This window comes from Panulirus ornatus, chromosome 48, assembly GCF_036320965.1.
Source record: "Panulirus ornatus isolate Po-2019 chromosome 48, ASM3632096v1, whole genome shotgun sequence".
NCBI lineage: Eukaryota > Metazoa > Arthropoda > Malacostraca > Decapoda > Palinuridae > Panulirus > Panulirus ornatus.
Window position 1 is genome coordinate 27,767,208 of NC_092271.1, and position 18,950 is coordinate 27,786,157.

Below are 18,950 nucleotides of genomic sequence, written 5' to 3' on the forward strand. Positions count from 1 at the left end.
GACGACGAAGGCAGGTGAGGCGGACCCTATCACAGTTAGTCGACCCATGTGGCGTACTCGAGGCGGTGGCGACGAGCAACATGAGACTTCAGCTGGGAACGTTCAGCAGCAGCGTAGGTGCAGAAAGGACATGGGAAAGGCCGTTCTCCTGTGTGGGTTCTGATGTGGCGCTGGAGGTTGTACGGCTGATAAAATCCCTTCCCGCATTGAGGGCAGTGTCTCCGGTAGCCATCGTCCGGGGACCTCTGCAAGAGAACCAAAGACTGAGGCGCCCATCCCTCAACCACTTAACTCTCACCATACCCTTCCTGCAATTCCCACAAGCCTTAATTCTCCATATTACTCATGTACATCTCCAAACCTTTAATTTTTCCTACACGACTCTTCGTCTCGAGCTTGTAACTGTGAACCTATTACCGCTATAAACGTGTCACCCAATTCCGCCATCACTCATTAAATAACACTAATTGAGTCAGCGTACTGTTAACACATACAAAAATTTTCCTTTTAAGGTTATGGTCTCTCAAGTACACCATCACTCCTCTCGTTTCTTTTCAAGGACGTTCGTTGCTCAGTTAACCTATTCACTTTGAACCGCTTCCCTTACCTCAACATACAATCTCGTTAAATTATTAAATCACGGCGTTTACAACAATGAGACTGAATCCTAGATGCTGTCATAAATCAAATCCAAAAACTTTAAACAGAACTACGACAAACAAAAAAGTATCTAAATAACTCATGGTATTTGTCACTTTCAAACAATGCTTTGCCCTAGCAAAGCCTACAAACAACGAAGCTGAAATTCACATTAAAATGTCCAAGTCTCGAGACTGCGAGCCTCAAACCCTTCGCCGAAGTCAATGCCACGATTGGGACGACCGTGAACACACAAGACGTGATGGCTGGCTGGCCGAGTGCGCTCCTGGCAGCTGTGTGCGTGTGTTTGTGTGGTAGGTGAGCACGTTTGTCGGTTCTCCCTCAGCTGTAGGATCTAATCAAAATATGGCGTGTCTGGGTGTTCATGTACATCAGTCTGTATTCGTGTACGTATCAGGCAATTTGTGAGTTTCAATGCTGCTCTGTTCATTGATTCATACGCCACTACCGCCAGTGTCCTATATATACACCACTTCCATGAGCACAAAGGCACTAGCTCCGTTTTCTCACCATGCTTACGTAAACTAACGATAACTAAGGCATCGCTAGCCTAGAAACATAACCAATTATTTATTAAAGTTTAGCACCCGACATTGCTGTAAAAAAACAAAAAACTACTTTTTCGAGTACAATTAAAGTCGAATTTCCCCTTCTGTACCAACCAAACACTGAACGTTACACAGTACTGGTGTTACCTCACGTAATCTGCTTCATCTGCAGATTCTCCATTCCGTTGTACTTTGTTGAGTCAGATCAATGGATGCCACTGTAACTGAGTTATAAGAGGCAAAATCATGCGTACATGTTCATATTCCATCCCAAAATGCCAAGCCACGTTTTCTTGTATAATCAAAACCGTTGTATTACTCACCAACAGACACAGCGAGTGTGAGGTTATATCATGATCTTTCCCACAGGTTAGAATATGAGGGGTAAAGTAATACTCCTGAGACCATGTATAGAATATGTTTACTGACGTACATTTTTTTCAATACAACTATTGATGTGCACAAATCTTAAGAATAAAAAATATATATACCAATAACAAACTGATGACAGGTTGGTATCTCCTTGAAGGAAATTAGGGCGTGAGTCATTGGCATAATCACAGACGACGACCTCATCACATATTCACAAACATTTTCTTTTGCGTACGTTACTGTGCTTTGTTGAAATAATTACTGAGCCGAGTTACAAGTTGCAAAGTTGAAATCATGAATAATGTAAAATTCAACTCGAGTATCAGGATGGCTCACTTGTTATGTTACTTTTATGGTATTCGAATGTCCTTGGCTTTTTTTTTGTCACGGTGGTTAATATTAACATAATAACAAAGACCCAATCTTGATAACTAACAGTTGAGGATGTTATTAGTTCTGAGGTTAAGTGAATCTTGAACCGGCAGGCGGACTTCACCTTCTCCCTATCGTCACATATTCAAATGGGCTGTAATCTGATCCAGACCTAAGGTCCATTTACGAGTACACAACCTTTCAGACAAGTTTTCGTCACGGCTGTAAAACAATATACCTGTCTGTCTGTACCAATGACGAATGGATTTTGTCAGTTCTACGATCACAACCTGAACGTTGGTGTATACGAAGTTCGTCACATCTCTTGTTGCCACGCTGTAAGTTTTCTTAAAACAAAATCAAAAATCCTTAAGTCTGTCATGTTGAAACCGTTGAGTTGGTCAAGTCCCGTGATGCATGATACAAGTTGATTCCTTCACCTCCTGATCTGTGATCAAACGAGGTGATGAAGGTAGCTAAGGCGGCTCCTAGGGTAAGTCGACCCACGTGTCGTACTGAAGGCGGTGACGGCGAGCAACATGACTCTTGAGGTGGGAACGCTCGATGGCGGCGTAGGAGCAGAATGGACAGGGGAACGGTCGTTCTCCCGTGTGGGTTCTGATGTGGCGCTGGAGTTTGTAAGGCTGATAAAATCCCTTCCCGCACTGGGGACAGTGTCTCCTGTAGCCATCATCCGGGGACCTCTGCAAGAGAACCAAAGACTGAGGCAGACGCCCTATCCCTTTCAACTCTCCACCTCGCCTCATAAAGCTCTTCCAACTCCCTCATAAGCCCAAAGGGCCCACACTACTCATACACTTCAATATCTCCGAAAACATTAAATTGCTTCCTGAATCCCTCCGCCTTTTCGAAAATATAACCAGATCATTGAGGGCAGCTATAACATTACCCGATATCTTCCTGCCATTTGCATTAGTGAAACATTTGTACGTAAAGACGATGAGAGTACAGCTGAATGAGCCTGACAGTAGTTTTATGATGGTCATAATCTGTGATCTAAGGAACAGAGCGACGAGAGACTGCTGTTAATTGCTAGAAGAGAGAAGTGCAGGTCATTGCAGTTGCCTCAAGACGGTAACTGATGCAAGAGAACCAGCTCATGACACTAGCCAATGGACAAGCATTTGGACACCTGGCAATCATGAAACCGACAACACGCAACCTTGAGCCAAAGAGGTCGACGACACTGCCATCCTTCCTGGCACACTGCGGATTCGACAAAATGCCATAATTTGCTTGGCGCGAGAGTGCAACAACTCGGGACGTATGGCTCACCTTCTCTGGGACCACAAGATGTCTCGGGGATCTTTCCAATCTGCATTACGAAGCGCCACAGGAGCAGCCCACAGCTTCCGAAAGAATTAGTATCCTGGGGAACTACGGCACTGATGGTTGCAGTGAAGTCAGCTGCCATAGAAAAGATTTTAGGAAAGGATGTTAAGTCAGTGGGCAGGATAACCCATCACGAGCACCACCATGGACAGATGAAACATCTCAAGCCTGGCACTTGGGATGGCAGGACACCACTTGGTCCTCACACATCTCGGTGCAAAGAGTAAGGTTTGTGCAATCACAGTAACTTACACCCTCGCGAGCAGTGTCTCGTGAGATTACCAAAACCTGCTGTAACCTGATTCATTGTCATCGTGAGAATGGCTGCGGTAGGCAAGACTCGTCGCGTCCAACCTTGCTTTTGTCATGACCAAACAAGACACTATTCTCTATATACTCAAGATTGTCAACAATTTTTCAGTGATAAGTACTAATATATCGTCTTGTGTTGAAAATCCATGGTTACTATACAAATTTAGTTAATGTACATACTACGTCCAAATATTTCATATATATATATATATATATATATATATATATATATATATATATATATATATATATATATATATATATATATAAACCCACTGCCTCAGCTTGAACTTCATTACTATACTAATAACTTAATATCAAATGTTACACAAAGCTCAAGTGTAAAACTCCAACGTGGCCAAGCAGTAGGATCAACAGTAAACGTACGTGCTTCTGCAACTCACTCCTGTGCAACAAACTTGTTATGCAAAAGTCGGCCGGGGAACACGATTACAGGATAGTATATCATGGTTAACATCAGCTTAATCATCTATCGGCCAAAATAACGTTTGTGAGCGTCCATCATAAGGTGCCACACTTCGGTACACTATATTTTGTTAGGACATTGTAGTTCATCAAAGTAAACAATACTAAAACGTATGATTACTGGACTGTCGTTCTGACTAGGAATGTAAACACCTCGTGTCTCCAGCTTAAGACATCCAAGTAGCAGTAGCTGTGTGCAAGTCTGTCCCGGACACATGCCCAGCTCAACCGAAAAAAGGAAAATCAAATGCCTTCACTTTTCACTTGATCGTTTTATTAGGAAAATTTCAATTCTCACATAATCCATTTATTAAGTCTCTCTCTCTCTCTCTCTCTCTCTCTCTCTCTCTCTCTCTCTCTCTCTCTCTCTCTCTCTCCAAGAGGAAAACTAAAAACATTTCAAATCACTTGATCATTCTCTTGATAATGATCGTCTCAGCTCATAAACATCACAGGAAAATCAAACAATAATAATCTTCTCGAGTTCTTTGTTTAAGAAACACAAGATTCCTCTGGTAGGTTGTCGCCCTTTCAATGTGATGGTACAACCTTTGGGTATTGATGGTCTGGCCTTTCAATGTGATGGTACAACCTTTGGGTATGATGGTCTGGCCTCTGACCCTTTAAGGCAAAGGCATCATATGATACCCAACGGTCGCGCCATTCTACTGCTGCATCATAGCAAACAAACAAAACGACTAAACCTTCTGCACTAACACGTAAAAAAACGATGCTTCATAAACTTAACGTAAACGTAATTATGAAAATACTGAAGAAACTATGAAAATATTGAAGAAAAAAAAAATCTGGGCCTATGTTTCCTTTCATGGAGACTGCTAATATCAATCATACTGTAACCACAATTGATCCAACTTGGAATTCCAGGTGGTTAGAGGAGCTGGCTTCCAGTAACAAGCTAAACTGCCATTAACATCACAAAAATGATCTATCGTATACTGCACATACGAATCCAGAGCGCGCGCGCGCGCGCACACACGCGCACACACACACACACACACTAACTAATTATAATAAAGCCATTGTTTTCCTTCGAATTTCCTTATCGAACCCATCACACACAAAGACTTCCCTCAACTATTACTCCCTCTCTATCCCTTTATTCCTCGTCCCTTCAATCCACTTTCCAATTCCGCCAGGTAAACCTTAACCGAATATAAAAAAAACATGACTAAATAATAATAATAATAATAATAATAATAATAATAATAATAATAATACCAACAACAACAACAACAATAATAATAATAATAATAATAATAATAATAATAATAATAATAAATCTTCAATGCTTTTTCGATGTCGGCTAGGAAGTAAGCACTGTCTTCCACCAACCACCACCACCACAGTCACTCCATGACGACTTCCCTGGGCAGGAGGAGCTGGGGACTCCAGTGAGGACTTGCCACCAGCTCGGGCCATTCCTTCCCCAAGCAAGGGGAGGAGCAGGAGTCTTGTCAGCTACATCGTTATCCTCCTTCGTTACACACATACCCAAGACGTCTCGACACATCATCACTTAACTGTTGACCCTCGTCGTAGCGACTTGGACACTGATGAGGACCATCTTCACTATTTGTAACGGGAACCCACGGAATGTGTGGGGTAAGTCTCCGTGTACGCTACTCTCATTCAGTGTTAACGTCCGTGTCCCCCCCCCCCCCCTCGCAACACGAGACCATGTGTTACTGATACCAACGATCTCGTTATGGTCCAAACTATACGTCGTTGCGAGGTTTCCTGCTAACCATGGACCGACACGACCCTCAGCCAGCATGCATCACTGGCACCTTACTTGACCAACACCAAGCAACTCGTTGCTCCCACTGGTTCATCCTGAAGCCTTCCAAGTGTCGATGGTCCTTCCTCTCCTGGGTGTGTGGCCACCTCCTCCACTTATCCCACCTGAATTCTCCTTCCATGACCGTCCCACATCCTGCCCAACCCAGCTGGCGTCTCCTCCCTGCTCTACTTCAAGAAGGTCTGGTCTTTCCTCCTCTAACATCCAAGACAACTTATTCCATCTTTGCCTGACCTCCGAGTGTGTCTGACCTTCCCATACCTGACCCCATATTTATCCCCCCCCCCCCAAGTCTTGATTTACTATCCCCCTTCCCCAGCAATGACTGGTTCAATTCGGAAATCAAATGAAGTTGTACGAAATCAAACGACAATCTTCTGTATCGACAGCCAACAGCACAAATTACATGGGCCATTAAGGAGAACGAAATCAATAAATTTTTCCATATATACATATAAAATTATGACTAACTTTGGAATAAAAAAAATAGATAATTCAGAATTTCTCTGAAAAAAAAAATCATTCAGTATGATCATTTGCTGCTGCCTTGGGGAACTAATCAAGGTCACCCAGATATTACATTAAAGCTGATCATTACAGAAGGCGGGCTAACACGAGGAAGCCAGCGATAACGCTCCATCACCACACTAACTTCCATGGTAGGCGGTGTGGTTAAGATAGCGTTCCTTCCTTACGATTTTCTCAGCTGTCGATACACATCAAGTAACACATTATGAAACACTGTAATAAATCCGGCATCACTATAATTCATGGCTGCTTCGCCGTTTCAACAGTCCTGTACGCGTCGACGCCTTTATAACACTAGTAATCTAATCACAGATAAGCCTGCCGTGTATATTCTCTCTTATTTATAACTGGAGAACATTCATAACCACCGAGTTTGTAAATATTTGGGAAAAAATTCTCTCGTCTGCAGACATGCGAGATGCTCGTAAGATTCTAATACTACGGTCCAAGAGGTGAGACCTCACAAGGCATCGCCAACCCAGGCCGTGAGTGTTCACACCGTCCCAGCTAGCCGTTAGCTGCAGGATTCCGCCCGCCCGCCCACGGCTTAGTTTACCGTCTGTGGTCGGCCCTTCGTGTATCCCGGGCTGACGATGCAACAACACTAAGTTTTAATACTAATCAAGACAGTCATGAAGACTGTCTTATGGTGGGGGAAAAAAAAAAGCCCTGCACTACACATAATTATGAGGTGTGTCTACTGCAGGTTATGTACGAGAACGACAGGTAGCTTATACGTGTGTCAGACAGACGATAATGATCAATATCCTCTATAACGGGAAACGACGAAAGTGACAAATATCCTTCACGACGAAATATATATATATATATATATATATATATATATATATATACACACACACACACGAGAGATGAGTAATACGTATCTCCCTTACGAAGTATGTGTAATGGCAGATCATGAAGGCGATAAATGTTCCTGATGACGTCCTATGAGGGTGAGAGATGAGGTGGATGGGATGATGAGGCTACAGTGTGAGGTATGACTGAGGCAGATGAGGCGTGAGGGGTCATGTGAATGTGGTTCAGAAGTATGAGGACCGGGAGTGGCGCCGCTCTATGTGAGTCTTGACATGACTTTTCTGACTGGCCGAGTACGTGCACTGTGGACACTTGAAGGGCTTCTCGCCAGTGTGGGTGCGGATGTGCTTCTCCAGCGAGGACGGGTAGAAGAACCTTTTCCCGCAGAACTTGCACGTGTAGTGGGACGTGACCGAGGCACCCCGACGCAGGCCCATCGGATTAAATTCCATGTCACGAAGGATCCTGTCCTCGACGGTGTCTTCCCCGTCCAGACTGACCGAGTGCAGGCTACGTCTGGCTAAGGCCACCTGCACCAGCCCCAGCCTCCTGACCACGCCCAAGCCTACACCCACGCCCTAGAAGAGAGAAACACTGGCGTCAGCACCATCCACACCCACACTGGTACCTATCTCACTACCCCACACACACACACTACACCCTGGCTACTCTCCACTCAGTACCATCCAGTATTAGTACACATAGACTAATGCTCTCCCGAGCTACGCCCCACTACCTTCTTACATCGTAAATTAATATACTGTAAACATCATCATTTGGTAACACGTAGGAAAAAAGTAACTACAGTTAAACTATTCATATGTAATTGGCAACATTGTCCCATACTAAACTCTTCATTAGCACAAACATGTTTGGACCAACTCTCGTATATGTTGTAACAAGTGATAAATGTGTAAATATGGTTAATACTAGACTGACGAATGTCATAACATAAAATACCAAACATCAACAGAACTCGAATCAACTCTCTTCATCATGGAAGACATCCTTGTTGAACTATACAGGTGGAGGGGGGCGGGGAGGAGATGTACATCAGTCTGGGCAGGGTTTGAGCGTCAACCGCCTCCCCACACACGCCAACGTTAAAATTGAAGCCAACCCCCCCCCCCCCCCCAGCTCAATCATTTCTCCCGACACATTTTTGCAGAAATGTTAACTTGTGTGTGCAATATAAACTAAAGTTTTAGAAATCTATAATCTGAGATAATCGACTTTATAGATATAATTATTCAAAAAAATGTCTCCGCGAGGAAGCAGTGAATCAAGATAGACTAAGCACAATTAGCACAGACCTAATTCCTCAACTACGCATGGAAGACGATAACCACCTCTGTCTACGGGAATCAAGTCTGGGACGGACGGACCGAGACGAGCGAGCTCCTATAAGACTGATCTCGTTCTCGTAAGATCTAGAGCAAAACGTTAATAACGACCCATTTAAAAAAAAAAAAAAAAAAAAAAAAAAAAGGTTCCAGCACCCAGCTTCTATACCATCTTACATCTATGGCTAAGGATAACTATAGTCAGGGACGTGAGCAAGCCTTGGCCCAGGTAGTGGTGGGGGAGAGCACTAGCTGCACCACGGCTTCAACAACACCCAATATATCATGGTTAAGAGACTAGCGAGTTTCTAAAGATTTGGATGTCTGTATATAGTGTGGACAAACACCTATGTCACCTCGTTTATTCAGCTGATTCAACCTTTAATTCTTCGCTGATCTATTCTGCTTCCATAGTTTTTTTCTTTTCTTTATTCTATTCATCCATCAATTTACACTGACAGCAACAAGAAGCATTAATGCGATACAAGTTTTTTTTCTTCTACTACCCGTTACGTTCAGATTAAAGGCCACGGTGTCGGGAAGTGGCATTTGACCCAACCCATAAACGGCCACTACTGCTTTGGGCGTAGGGAAGATGATGGTGCATTGAAGACGGCATCTGACATGACCTGTGCAGCTAAGAGACCTGAGGTGTTTGTGATGTGATTGGTGTTTGAGGGCATATTCATTTTCAACTGAGAGTTTACCGAAGATAAATTCGTCGAGGGTAAAATAAATATGGTTTTACTGTGGATGAAATGAATTCAAGTTTATCAAAGGTGTGGTGTGGTAGATTGAAGAGTATATCTGGAAGTGGGTTTTCGAGGTCGACATTACTTGCTTCTTAATTGGTTAGTACATTATGGCTTTGCATATAGTGGTCTGTAGATTACTGCAATAATCAGCAGATTTTAGTTTTCAACCCTGACATCGAGTTTCTACATCTGAATTCAGTTCTGACTATCTGTTATGTGGACTCCAACTCCCTCACAAAGATCCGCCCCAATCTTTACTGGTTGTATAATTTGAGATCCAGACCTAACTATTCATTTTGTCTTCAGTATATTTTAGTGCAGGCCGCAAGTACTGCTTTAAACGCATTCAACAAAACACACAATCAAGATTTCTATTTACGAGTGATTAAAATCCCTTTGATGCTGGTATGCATATTTGTTACGAAAAGTTTGTGTTGTTAGTGAAGGTTAGTAAGCTCTGTTGTTTACTTAGCAGTGTTCCTGTTAGTCATTTGTAATGAGATGCGTCATTTCCTCTGGCTGTTCTCGCCTGCCTCAGAGTCCAAATCTAACAATTAGCGTGTACTGTGATCAGCAAGGGTGTATGTATCCCACTGTCCCTGGTATGTGGTGGTTCTCGCAATATTAGTTCAAGGAGCAGCGCCCAAATTCTTATGATACTTTGTACAATTCTTGATGCTAAAATCTGCATCCTTCCAATATCGGTGTTTACCTTTCTAAAGCCTGTCCAGATATTTGTGTAGAGTTTAAACATACTTTTACCGAATCTTGCCATACACGTAAATTTCCTTAGCATAGTTTTTGCAGCCTTTTGAGCATTCCATAGTGCACGGTGTAGCGTTGTTGTTAACTATAAAGGATACTTCGGATATCTTCACCAGTTAAGTTCTGAGGGTACTTGGTTAATGTGTTGCCCACATGTTTGTGTGTGGTGTGGAGTGACTGTCGTATGCGAGACCAAGAAAATTTGAAGTTTTCTCGAGATGTAGCGATTGCCTATACAAGGTTAGATCTGTAGTTGTCTGGGGTTTTGAGCTTTAGGTGACTGAAGACTTCTGTGGAGATGTAGACATTGTGGTGTGGTATGTTGCATGAATGATGGTTAAATAAAGTCAGGGGGCTGTGATGTGACGGGAAGGTCATCTGCACGTGAAAGGACCTTCAAGTTGTGGTCTGCAGGTGATGCCAAAAAAAACGTAGGAAGAGATTGAAGTGGGCTGGAGGAAGGACAGCTTCATGGAAAACTCAACTGCAGAGCTTAAGGATTTTAAAGGTGAAGCCACAGTCAGTGACTCTGGCATGGCGGCCACCTATCTAAATTAAGCCAACCACTCCCATCATTGGTGAAGAGGGGAAGGTTAAGTAATGGGAAGAGGCGTTGGCGACAGTGTCATATGTCATGCTGATCTCTCCTCCTCCTGCTGCCACTGTGTGAAAAGGGAGGTGATGGCTGGTTGAGGCCATCCCTAATATTGTGTGAGGCGTGTGTGTGTGTGTGTGTGTGTGTGTGGGGGGGGGGGGGGCAGTGTGGTAGTGGACTGGTTAAGTCTACAGCCATGTTGTACAGGTGAGGGTGGGATAGTTTGCTTGACTGTCTTATGAATCAGTTCTTCGAAGAGTTCGGACAATGAGAATATAACTGATATAAAATATAACTGATATAAAGCAGTAAAAGAAGAAATTGGGTGGTTGGGAGATTCTTAGGGCTGGTATTATGTTAGCAAGCCAAAGATTTTTTTAGAATACATTATTGCGTGGGTTTCAAATTATAATATTTGGAACAAAGAATAAGCAAACACGCGCACACACAAATATATATATATATATATATATATATATATATATATATATATATATATATATATATATATATATAATTTTGGCAGAAAATATTCATGCAGACATTTCATTGAAGACCATACAAAATTTGTATTATTGAGTTTCTTTTAGGCTTTTTCTAATATCCGTACAAATGTTCGTCGCTCCTGAGAAAACTGGAAAGTAAATTCCCAAATGCCACCATTTTCACCATATTTTCAGAACTTGCACCGTCAGCTGTCGCCCTTCTCCGGCCAACATCAGACTAAATGAACTGAATTTGAGACTCGCTGGACTCCACCTGCTGAGTAGCATTGCGCGTGAACAAGCCACCTTTGGCAAGGCTGTCACTGGGAGGAATACAATCTCAAAGTGTTTCTCACTGCAGACGAAGCCTACATGTGCTGTTTGCCTGCATTATCCATGTCCTTAACTCATTCTATTCCATTCATCCACGACTCGAACTATAAATTAATTCTTTACATAATTCTTTTAATTTTTTTTGCGGAATTTCGTCTTATCCTCTGGTTGCAGCGCCATTTTTTCTCGTACATCTGTATACTGTCCACATCAATGTTTCAAAAGCTTAAAAGGTTGTGATCATGTCACCCCTCATTCTTCTCTCTTCCAAGATTGGTAAATTTAAAGCCTCAAGGCTTTCCCTGTAACTCAGTTCCCTAATCCTGTTACCATGTTTGAGTGTGTATATCATTTACATTTACCTTAAAGCCAAATTTCTCGGAAAGTCTTGATGTTACCAATGATCTCTCATTCCAACCCAGAGATGAGCTACTTATAGTAGTGGGGACATGTAATTCCTTCGGAGTTCTTTGATGATACTCTACTCCCAATGATGCAACCCACCCACACGTGACTTTACACTCGAGATGTAACATTGTGTGTGTGTATATACAGACATGATGATTCACGAAGGCGCTCGCGATTCTCGTGTTTCCACTCCCGAGTGCTGCTTCTGCACTTGCGAAGTCATGTTTGTTGTGATTTCCGCACACACACACACACACACATATATATATATATATATATATATATATATATATATATATATATATATACACGTGTGTGTGTGTGTTTGTGTTATAGGACCACAAACGCTCCAGATTACACTTCTGAGTCACAAGTTACCTTTGGCAAATGTGTGTCATTGTGAACGTAATCTGATCTCCAGCAGCATTTCCCTGCTATTGGAGGTAGCGCAGCCTTAGGTTATAGGATCCTTTACTGGGTCCTGAGTTAATTATAAATAAATAATATATATATATACACACACACAATCATTAATGTTTAATGAACAATCTATAAATTTATTGTTCCAGTTTTCATACAAAGGTTTTAAGTAGTTTTTATATGGAACAGATAGCACGATAAATTCTTGTGACCTTCAATGAGCAGCGTACTCTGTAATTCCTAAGTAACACTATGCTAGGGAAGCCATGCATTGTCTCTCAAAAGCCATTTAACAAGAAAGAACAAGTAAATCTTTCAAGACACTGTATCTATATCTACCACTTTGTATCAGTATACAATGCATCTAAGTTTGATATGTTCTGCCTTTTCATGTCTGTATGTGATAATGGTATCACCAGTTGAAAAAAATTGAAAAATCTGCATGTGTAAATAGTATCATTGACGGGGGCAGAAAAACTAAAATCTACCATACAAATTTTATTATTTACAATACTAACTGCTGAAGCAGCAGCATCAGTGGAGCAAGAAGCTCCTTCAGCTGATAATGAGGTATGTAATATGGAGGTGCTGGAACAAGCAATACCCATATTTTTCTACAATAGTGGCTCTTCCCCTTAGCCTTTCGCCCTAAAGGACAGGAGCACCATATCATTACTGATTTTGTGCACCTCCAGTACTGCCACTTCCGACACTAGTGATTGTCACCAGATGCACGCGGGCCAGATGATTCTTTAGGTGCCACGTCTGGGACCCACGCCAGGGGCACAGGTGACAAGCGTATGGTTTCTCGCCCGTATGTGATCGCATGTGGCGTGTCAGCTCAGCAGGTCTCATGAAAGTTCTCCCACACAGGCAGCAGGTACGATCCCATCGAAGACCTACCGCCAGCATTCCAATCCCTCCAGTCCATGCATTGGCCATCCCTCCACTTGGGCCACCCAGCTGAGAAAACACCTAGGGAGGAAACAGGAGAGGTGAGGTGTAACGGAGGCTAGTTATTGGGTGGTAACCAAGACTGTCCACCTGATGGAGGAAACTCTGGTCCACCCGTAGTGGTTGTGGTGCTTGTGGATACTGTGGTTGGGACCAGCTGTGGGTGGCGCCGTGACACATGACACCTCAGCTGCACAGCCTGGGCTGCACTGTAGGGACACAAAAAGCATTTGTATGGCTTCTCTCCAGTATGGATGCGCTGATGCCGGATCAGTTCAGCAGGCCTCCTGAATGCCTTCCCACATATGTTACAGATGCGGTCCCAACGTAACAATGGTTCACTGCTCATTACTGGTCCTGCCCACACATCACTCCCTAGGGCCCCCAGCACCTAGAATGAAATAAGGGCCACGTCACAACTTAGCTACCTTGTAATATGGGAGAAAGATAACCACCCATAAAAGATTTATGCAGATTTTTGAGATGTGTGGGTGTTAACTAGCCATCCAGGGTCTGAGGTGGAACTAGATGGCGACGTAAGAGGTGTGCCTTTAGATGGACAGCCTGAGTCCCACGATAGCCACACAATGGACATTGGTAGGGCCTCTCCCCAGTGTGGGTGCGGAGGTGGCGAGTGAGCTCGGCAGGACGTGCAAAAACTCTCTTACACACAGGACAAGTGCGATCCCACCTGATAGCTGGCATAGCTGAATTGCCCTGGAAGCAGCGCACCCACAGCCCACCACCGCCCTCACACACCTACAGGGAGAGAACAGAGAACATGGGTGAGAAGAAATTTTCCTCACCCATTCCAGAAAACTGTATTCTTAACTAACAAATCACCTTCTACTATTCATAAGCTTAACATGTCACACAGTGCCACTTGAACTTGTTCTAAATGTTTTTGTTTTTTTTTTTGTTTCATGTTTTTACTTGCAACCAATCAAGTCATCTATAATCCAGTGGTTCTTTATGTTGAAGTATTATGGACAGTATGCCGTCGGGCAAGGTGGGACTTGACATGGGTAGCCTGCACTGCTCTATAGGGACAGAGAGGGCATGCATACGGTCTCTCCCCAGTGTGGATTCGCAGATGGCGTTGCAGCTCTGAGCTCTTCGGGAAAACTTTGTAACATACAGCACACATGAGGGGACCACTGGCCCTGGAGGCTTGAGGGTTGACTGCAACTAGACCGTCGTGTGACCAAAGACCGCTTCCATGACCCACCTAGAAGAGAGAGAAGGCACATCACCACACCGCTGCAGCTGCTATTTGCATCTTGCCTTATAAATCAAATCACACTTTTCCCATTAGCCATTCACTGACTAGTTGTGCTACTTTGCTAGTCTCAAAAGACTTACAGAAACTTAATAGCCTATACTGTGAGGCGAGGTTCTGTCACTGTGTTGGGGGGTCTGGTACAAGCTCTTTGTGTCTCCTCTGTAAGTGACTCTTGACATGGTGCTTTTGTGTGGCCCGATAGTCACAGTGTGGACACCTGTAAGGTCTTTCGCCAGTGTGGGCCCGCAGATGAATGGCAAGTTGTGATGGGGTTTCACATTGTTTGCCACAAAACCTGCAGCTGTGATCTGGTCGGCTGTCTTCAGGTGGGACATGGTCAGGGGGAGGTAGATGGTGGGGTGGTGGCTCAGCTAAGAATGAGGAGACGGCATGGGGGTCTCCTGGTGATGCATGGGTCATATACAGACGAGACATAGCATGTGCCACCAGACCTAGAGCCACTCCGCTTCTGTAGTCGCTCACGCCCTACAAGAGACAAAACAGGCCACAGTCAGCATAGCCTCTCAGCACAATGATCATGTGCAGCCCAGCCCTCTGCAAGCAGCCCTAAGCAGGCAGACACTCTGCTGCCTCTACCACAGCAGCAGCAGAGACAACAAGAGCAGAAACAATAGATAAGACTCTGGAGCATGAACACTCCACCCTCAGGTTATGGTAACTTTATTGGGTGCTAACATTAGTTGGGACAAGGCTAGACTCCAGAACAATGCCGTGGACCAAGTGCATGTGTCTACGCATATTGCCTTTTTGGGCTGCACTATATGAACACACAGTACAATGATACGGCTTCTCTCCCGTGTGTATCCTAATATGAGTAGCAAGTTGTGACGGTCGGCAAAAGGAATAACCACAGTACTGGCACACATGGGGACGTATATTGTTGTCAGGACCCTCTAGCCGTGATGCAGCAGTGCCCTGTTGCCCTGGCAGTCCTGTCTTCACCCACATATTACCAACACGAGTCCTCTCGCTGCTACCCTCTACCTCTGCGTATTGCGCCCACGAGCAGCTCAGTGCGTGCGAGCCCTGCAAGGGGTAAATCTGAGTCAGCGAACCAACACTCCACCCAGTTGCTTAATGATAATCTTTAAGCAAATCAACGCCTACAATCAACACACACCTAATGATCACCCACAATCAACACAAACCCATGTTTTCCCATCATTAAGCTCAGCAACAACAGATAAAAATATCTATAACTCCAGGACTGCAAGAAATGCTTCACCATGGGTTGAGGCATGACGCTTCAGATTTCCTTTCTTCGTGGATCTGTAGTCACACTGTGGGTGGGGACAAGTGAATGGCTTTTCTCCAGTATGACTTCTCATGTGTAAGACCAAAGCTGAAGGGTACATGAAGTCTTTGAAACAAACAGTACACACAGCACTGCCTGAGCTCCTTTTAGTCCACTTTATGGGATTTGATGCCTCAGATTTTACTGAGGTTCCAGCATGGGTATCATAATACACCCCGGAACTTCCTTCATTGGCCACACTCATTTTTGCCCATGCAACAGAAGTTGCTCCCACGGGATTTGGTGCAACAGGTACTGTAGAAGTCCAATCGAGGACACTGTATACTCCTGAACTTCCTTCAGTATTCCCAGGGAGGGAAGAAAATCCTCCCGATAGTATTGCTTGACTTACAGGGAGAGCTGACGTCCTTCCTGACCAGCCGCCACCCTGTAAGAGGCAAACATGCAAGACTCAGCAGGCAGGGAAGGTACATTATCTTATTTCCAAATATGAAAACTTTAACTACAATATTTTTTTTACCCACGTTCGTCAGATAAAAATATCAACATTCTGCATAACTTCCTCAATATGTCTCGTGTAACCAAAGGATACTTTTCATATATATATATATATATATATATATATATATATATATATATATATATATATATAAAATACTAGCAATAATAATATCAAATTATGGACAAGTTACTTGGGATCACAATAAGCTCTCTACACCAGTATATATCTCTTGCACTTTATTCATGAAACACAAGATCAGCAGCAACCACTTCAACAGCCCCACTCATTATGGTCAACAAAGATCAAGCTATAAAAACAGCTCACATACGTCATGTTAAAAACCACACGTAGAAAAGTTTCAAGATCCTACTTAGTGGCTAGATTTAAATTTTGCTCAACATATCTTTTATTGAAGACCTGCAATACAATAACTATAACTGCACTGTCGTGTGTCAATGATTAGCAATTTTAAGTACACAAACACCACAGAAATAACACTATCTTTTTTTCGGCTAACTAAACCGCACCACATACGCATGTTGCTTGGATACAATAGCTAAATTTTATGCAAAACCACAACCAAAGTTGGGAGCAGTGGTATACATTCTTCATAACAACATTCACCGCAGTGCTAGTGGTCATGAAACTGGATCTGAGAACAACCGTGAATATGGACAGCTTGAAGTGAAAATTCACAGCAAAGAATTAAATCTCTGGCAACTAAAGAAACAAACAAACAAAAAAATATTGCATAGAACTTTCATAACGGCATTAACATTAAACGGTGGACAGAACACGCCTACACTGCACGTAGTACAATTACAGCAAGACTGATGACATCACAAAGAGTGTGTATGCACTCTGATCCAGTTAGTTAAGTGGGAAAATCTTCACTTTCCTAAAAGTACCTGTAGAGTAAAACCTGCATAAAATAAACTGTAGTACTTGGTAGTCCGATATAACAGTAAATATAAAGTAATACACATGAAGAGTTAACCAGGAAAGGAATGGTGTGGATGGGAAATTCGTATGTGCCGTTTGACATTCCCTCGCATGACCGAGTTGTAATGACAGCTTGGGAAGGGGCATGTGAAAGGCCTCTCTTCTACATGATTAAGAGAATGCATGGCCAGCATCACAGGTAGTGGGAATGTGTCACTACACTTGGAACACGTATGATGTCTTGGTTTGGATTCTCCTGAATCGTTGCTAACAGCGGCAAGCACTGGGGGTGATGTAGAAGGTCCAGGAGTCGACGATGGGCGTCTCTGCCTTGATGTGGATCCTTCCACCCAAGCTACACTGAGGGTAGGGCTGGCTGCAGCTCCCAAGAGTGGGTTGAGTTTTAGCAGGGCAGGTGGGCTTACGTGGCTAGCCTGCAACCTGCCGAGGGCGCCACTTATCCAGTGTTTGAAGGTGGCCACGTGATGCTGGTGGGCAGCAGCTTCCTGCAAGATGGGAAATGCCGGTTTGAGCCGGGTGCTGAGCAACCGGTAGCTGGCACAATCTGACCACATGTCCCCCTCACCCCTAGTGTGCACACTGCCGCATGCTGCCCAAGCCAGATGAATTAAGTAGTGCTCAACCAGCGTCACACCTCCCCTGGCACGTAACTCATACACAGGATACATGCAGAAATCACTGGCTGCAATGACACTTATTTTGTTTGTTGTTGTTGTTGTTGTTGTAGTATTTAATATCAGAAAAAAATATACATAAAACTCAATGCCTGTTTTCTTAAGCTTCTCATTCTTTCACTCAAATCTGCTTCATATTCTTTAATAGAATATCATGATTATATGGAAATACTGACAACCCCAATTGCAAAAATATTGAATTCTAAATGCTTTTTGATACATCTTTGAAAGAAAAACCCACTTACTATTAATTTTCTAAAACCTTGCATTAGCTAAAATTTTACAGGTCTAAAAACAATGCATTTGGTTAGGCTACAGACAGACACTTGTGTTAAGTAAAATATTTATTTCAGCCAGTATAGCAATATCTTATTTTTTCCATTAACAAATAATACTCTCTGAGATCACATGGTGTGTGTGTGTGGGTGTGTGTGTGTTTATATATAATCCTGATTATCTTAAAAATTCTTGATAATGCTGTTATGCCTAATGATAACTAAACTCCCCTTTAAATCAAAATTCATAAACAAAATAGGTAAATTCTGTTTACACATTTTCTTTAACTTATCCTAATATATATATCCTAATATATATATATATATATATGTATATATTTCAAAATATTGACATTTTTTACTTAAATTTCACATAAGGTTGTACTGCCAAAAAAAGGATAGATAAAAATGAAATCCAATCATCATTTTACAGGAACAGTATGTTACATGCTACTAAAATCCAAGTAACAACTAAATAAGCCACATTCAAGCAGAATTTAGGGTAAATTTACCATAGGAAACTAAACAGGAGCACAGGTGCTTTTAGGTTTGTGGTTTGGGTCTGGCTCAGGCATCTTGGTATACCTTACCTTATGATAGCTTTGGAGGTCACCTAACTCTACTACAGTTATACACCTGAGGCCAAGCTGC

At 42.9% G+C, this 18,950-nt stretch overlaps 1 protein-coding gene across 6 annotated transcripts in view; it reads right to left on the reverse strand.

Moving 5' to 3' along the window:
* The window catches only part of LOC139763903 (uncharacterized), a 181,455-nt gene that overhangs the window by 56,882 nt on the left and 105,623 nt on the right, over positions 1 to 18,950 (reverse strand). Inside the window, exons 5-6 of one of the 6 annotated variants that reach the window (XM_071690326.1) lie at positions 15,856 to 16,312; positions 15,472 to 15,656 (exon numbers count right to left, since the gene is read on the reverse strand). The exons of 4 other annotated variants lie outside the window; for them this stretch is intronic. In XM_071690326.1, coding sequence (XP_071546427.1) covers positions 15,604 to 15,656; positions 15,856 to 16,312 — 510 coding nt within the window. In that variant the 3' untranslated portion in view covers positions 15,472 to 15,603. Of the gene's footprint in view, positions 1 to 15,471; positions 15,657 to 15,855; positions 16,313 to 16,608; positions 17,836 to 18,950 lie in introns of those variants that run through there. One more of the 6 variants, XM_071690328.1, reaches the window with a different exon arrangement.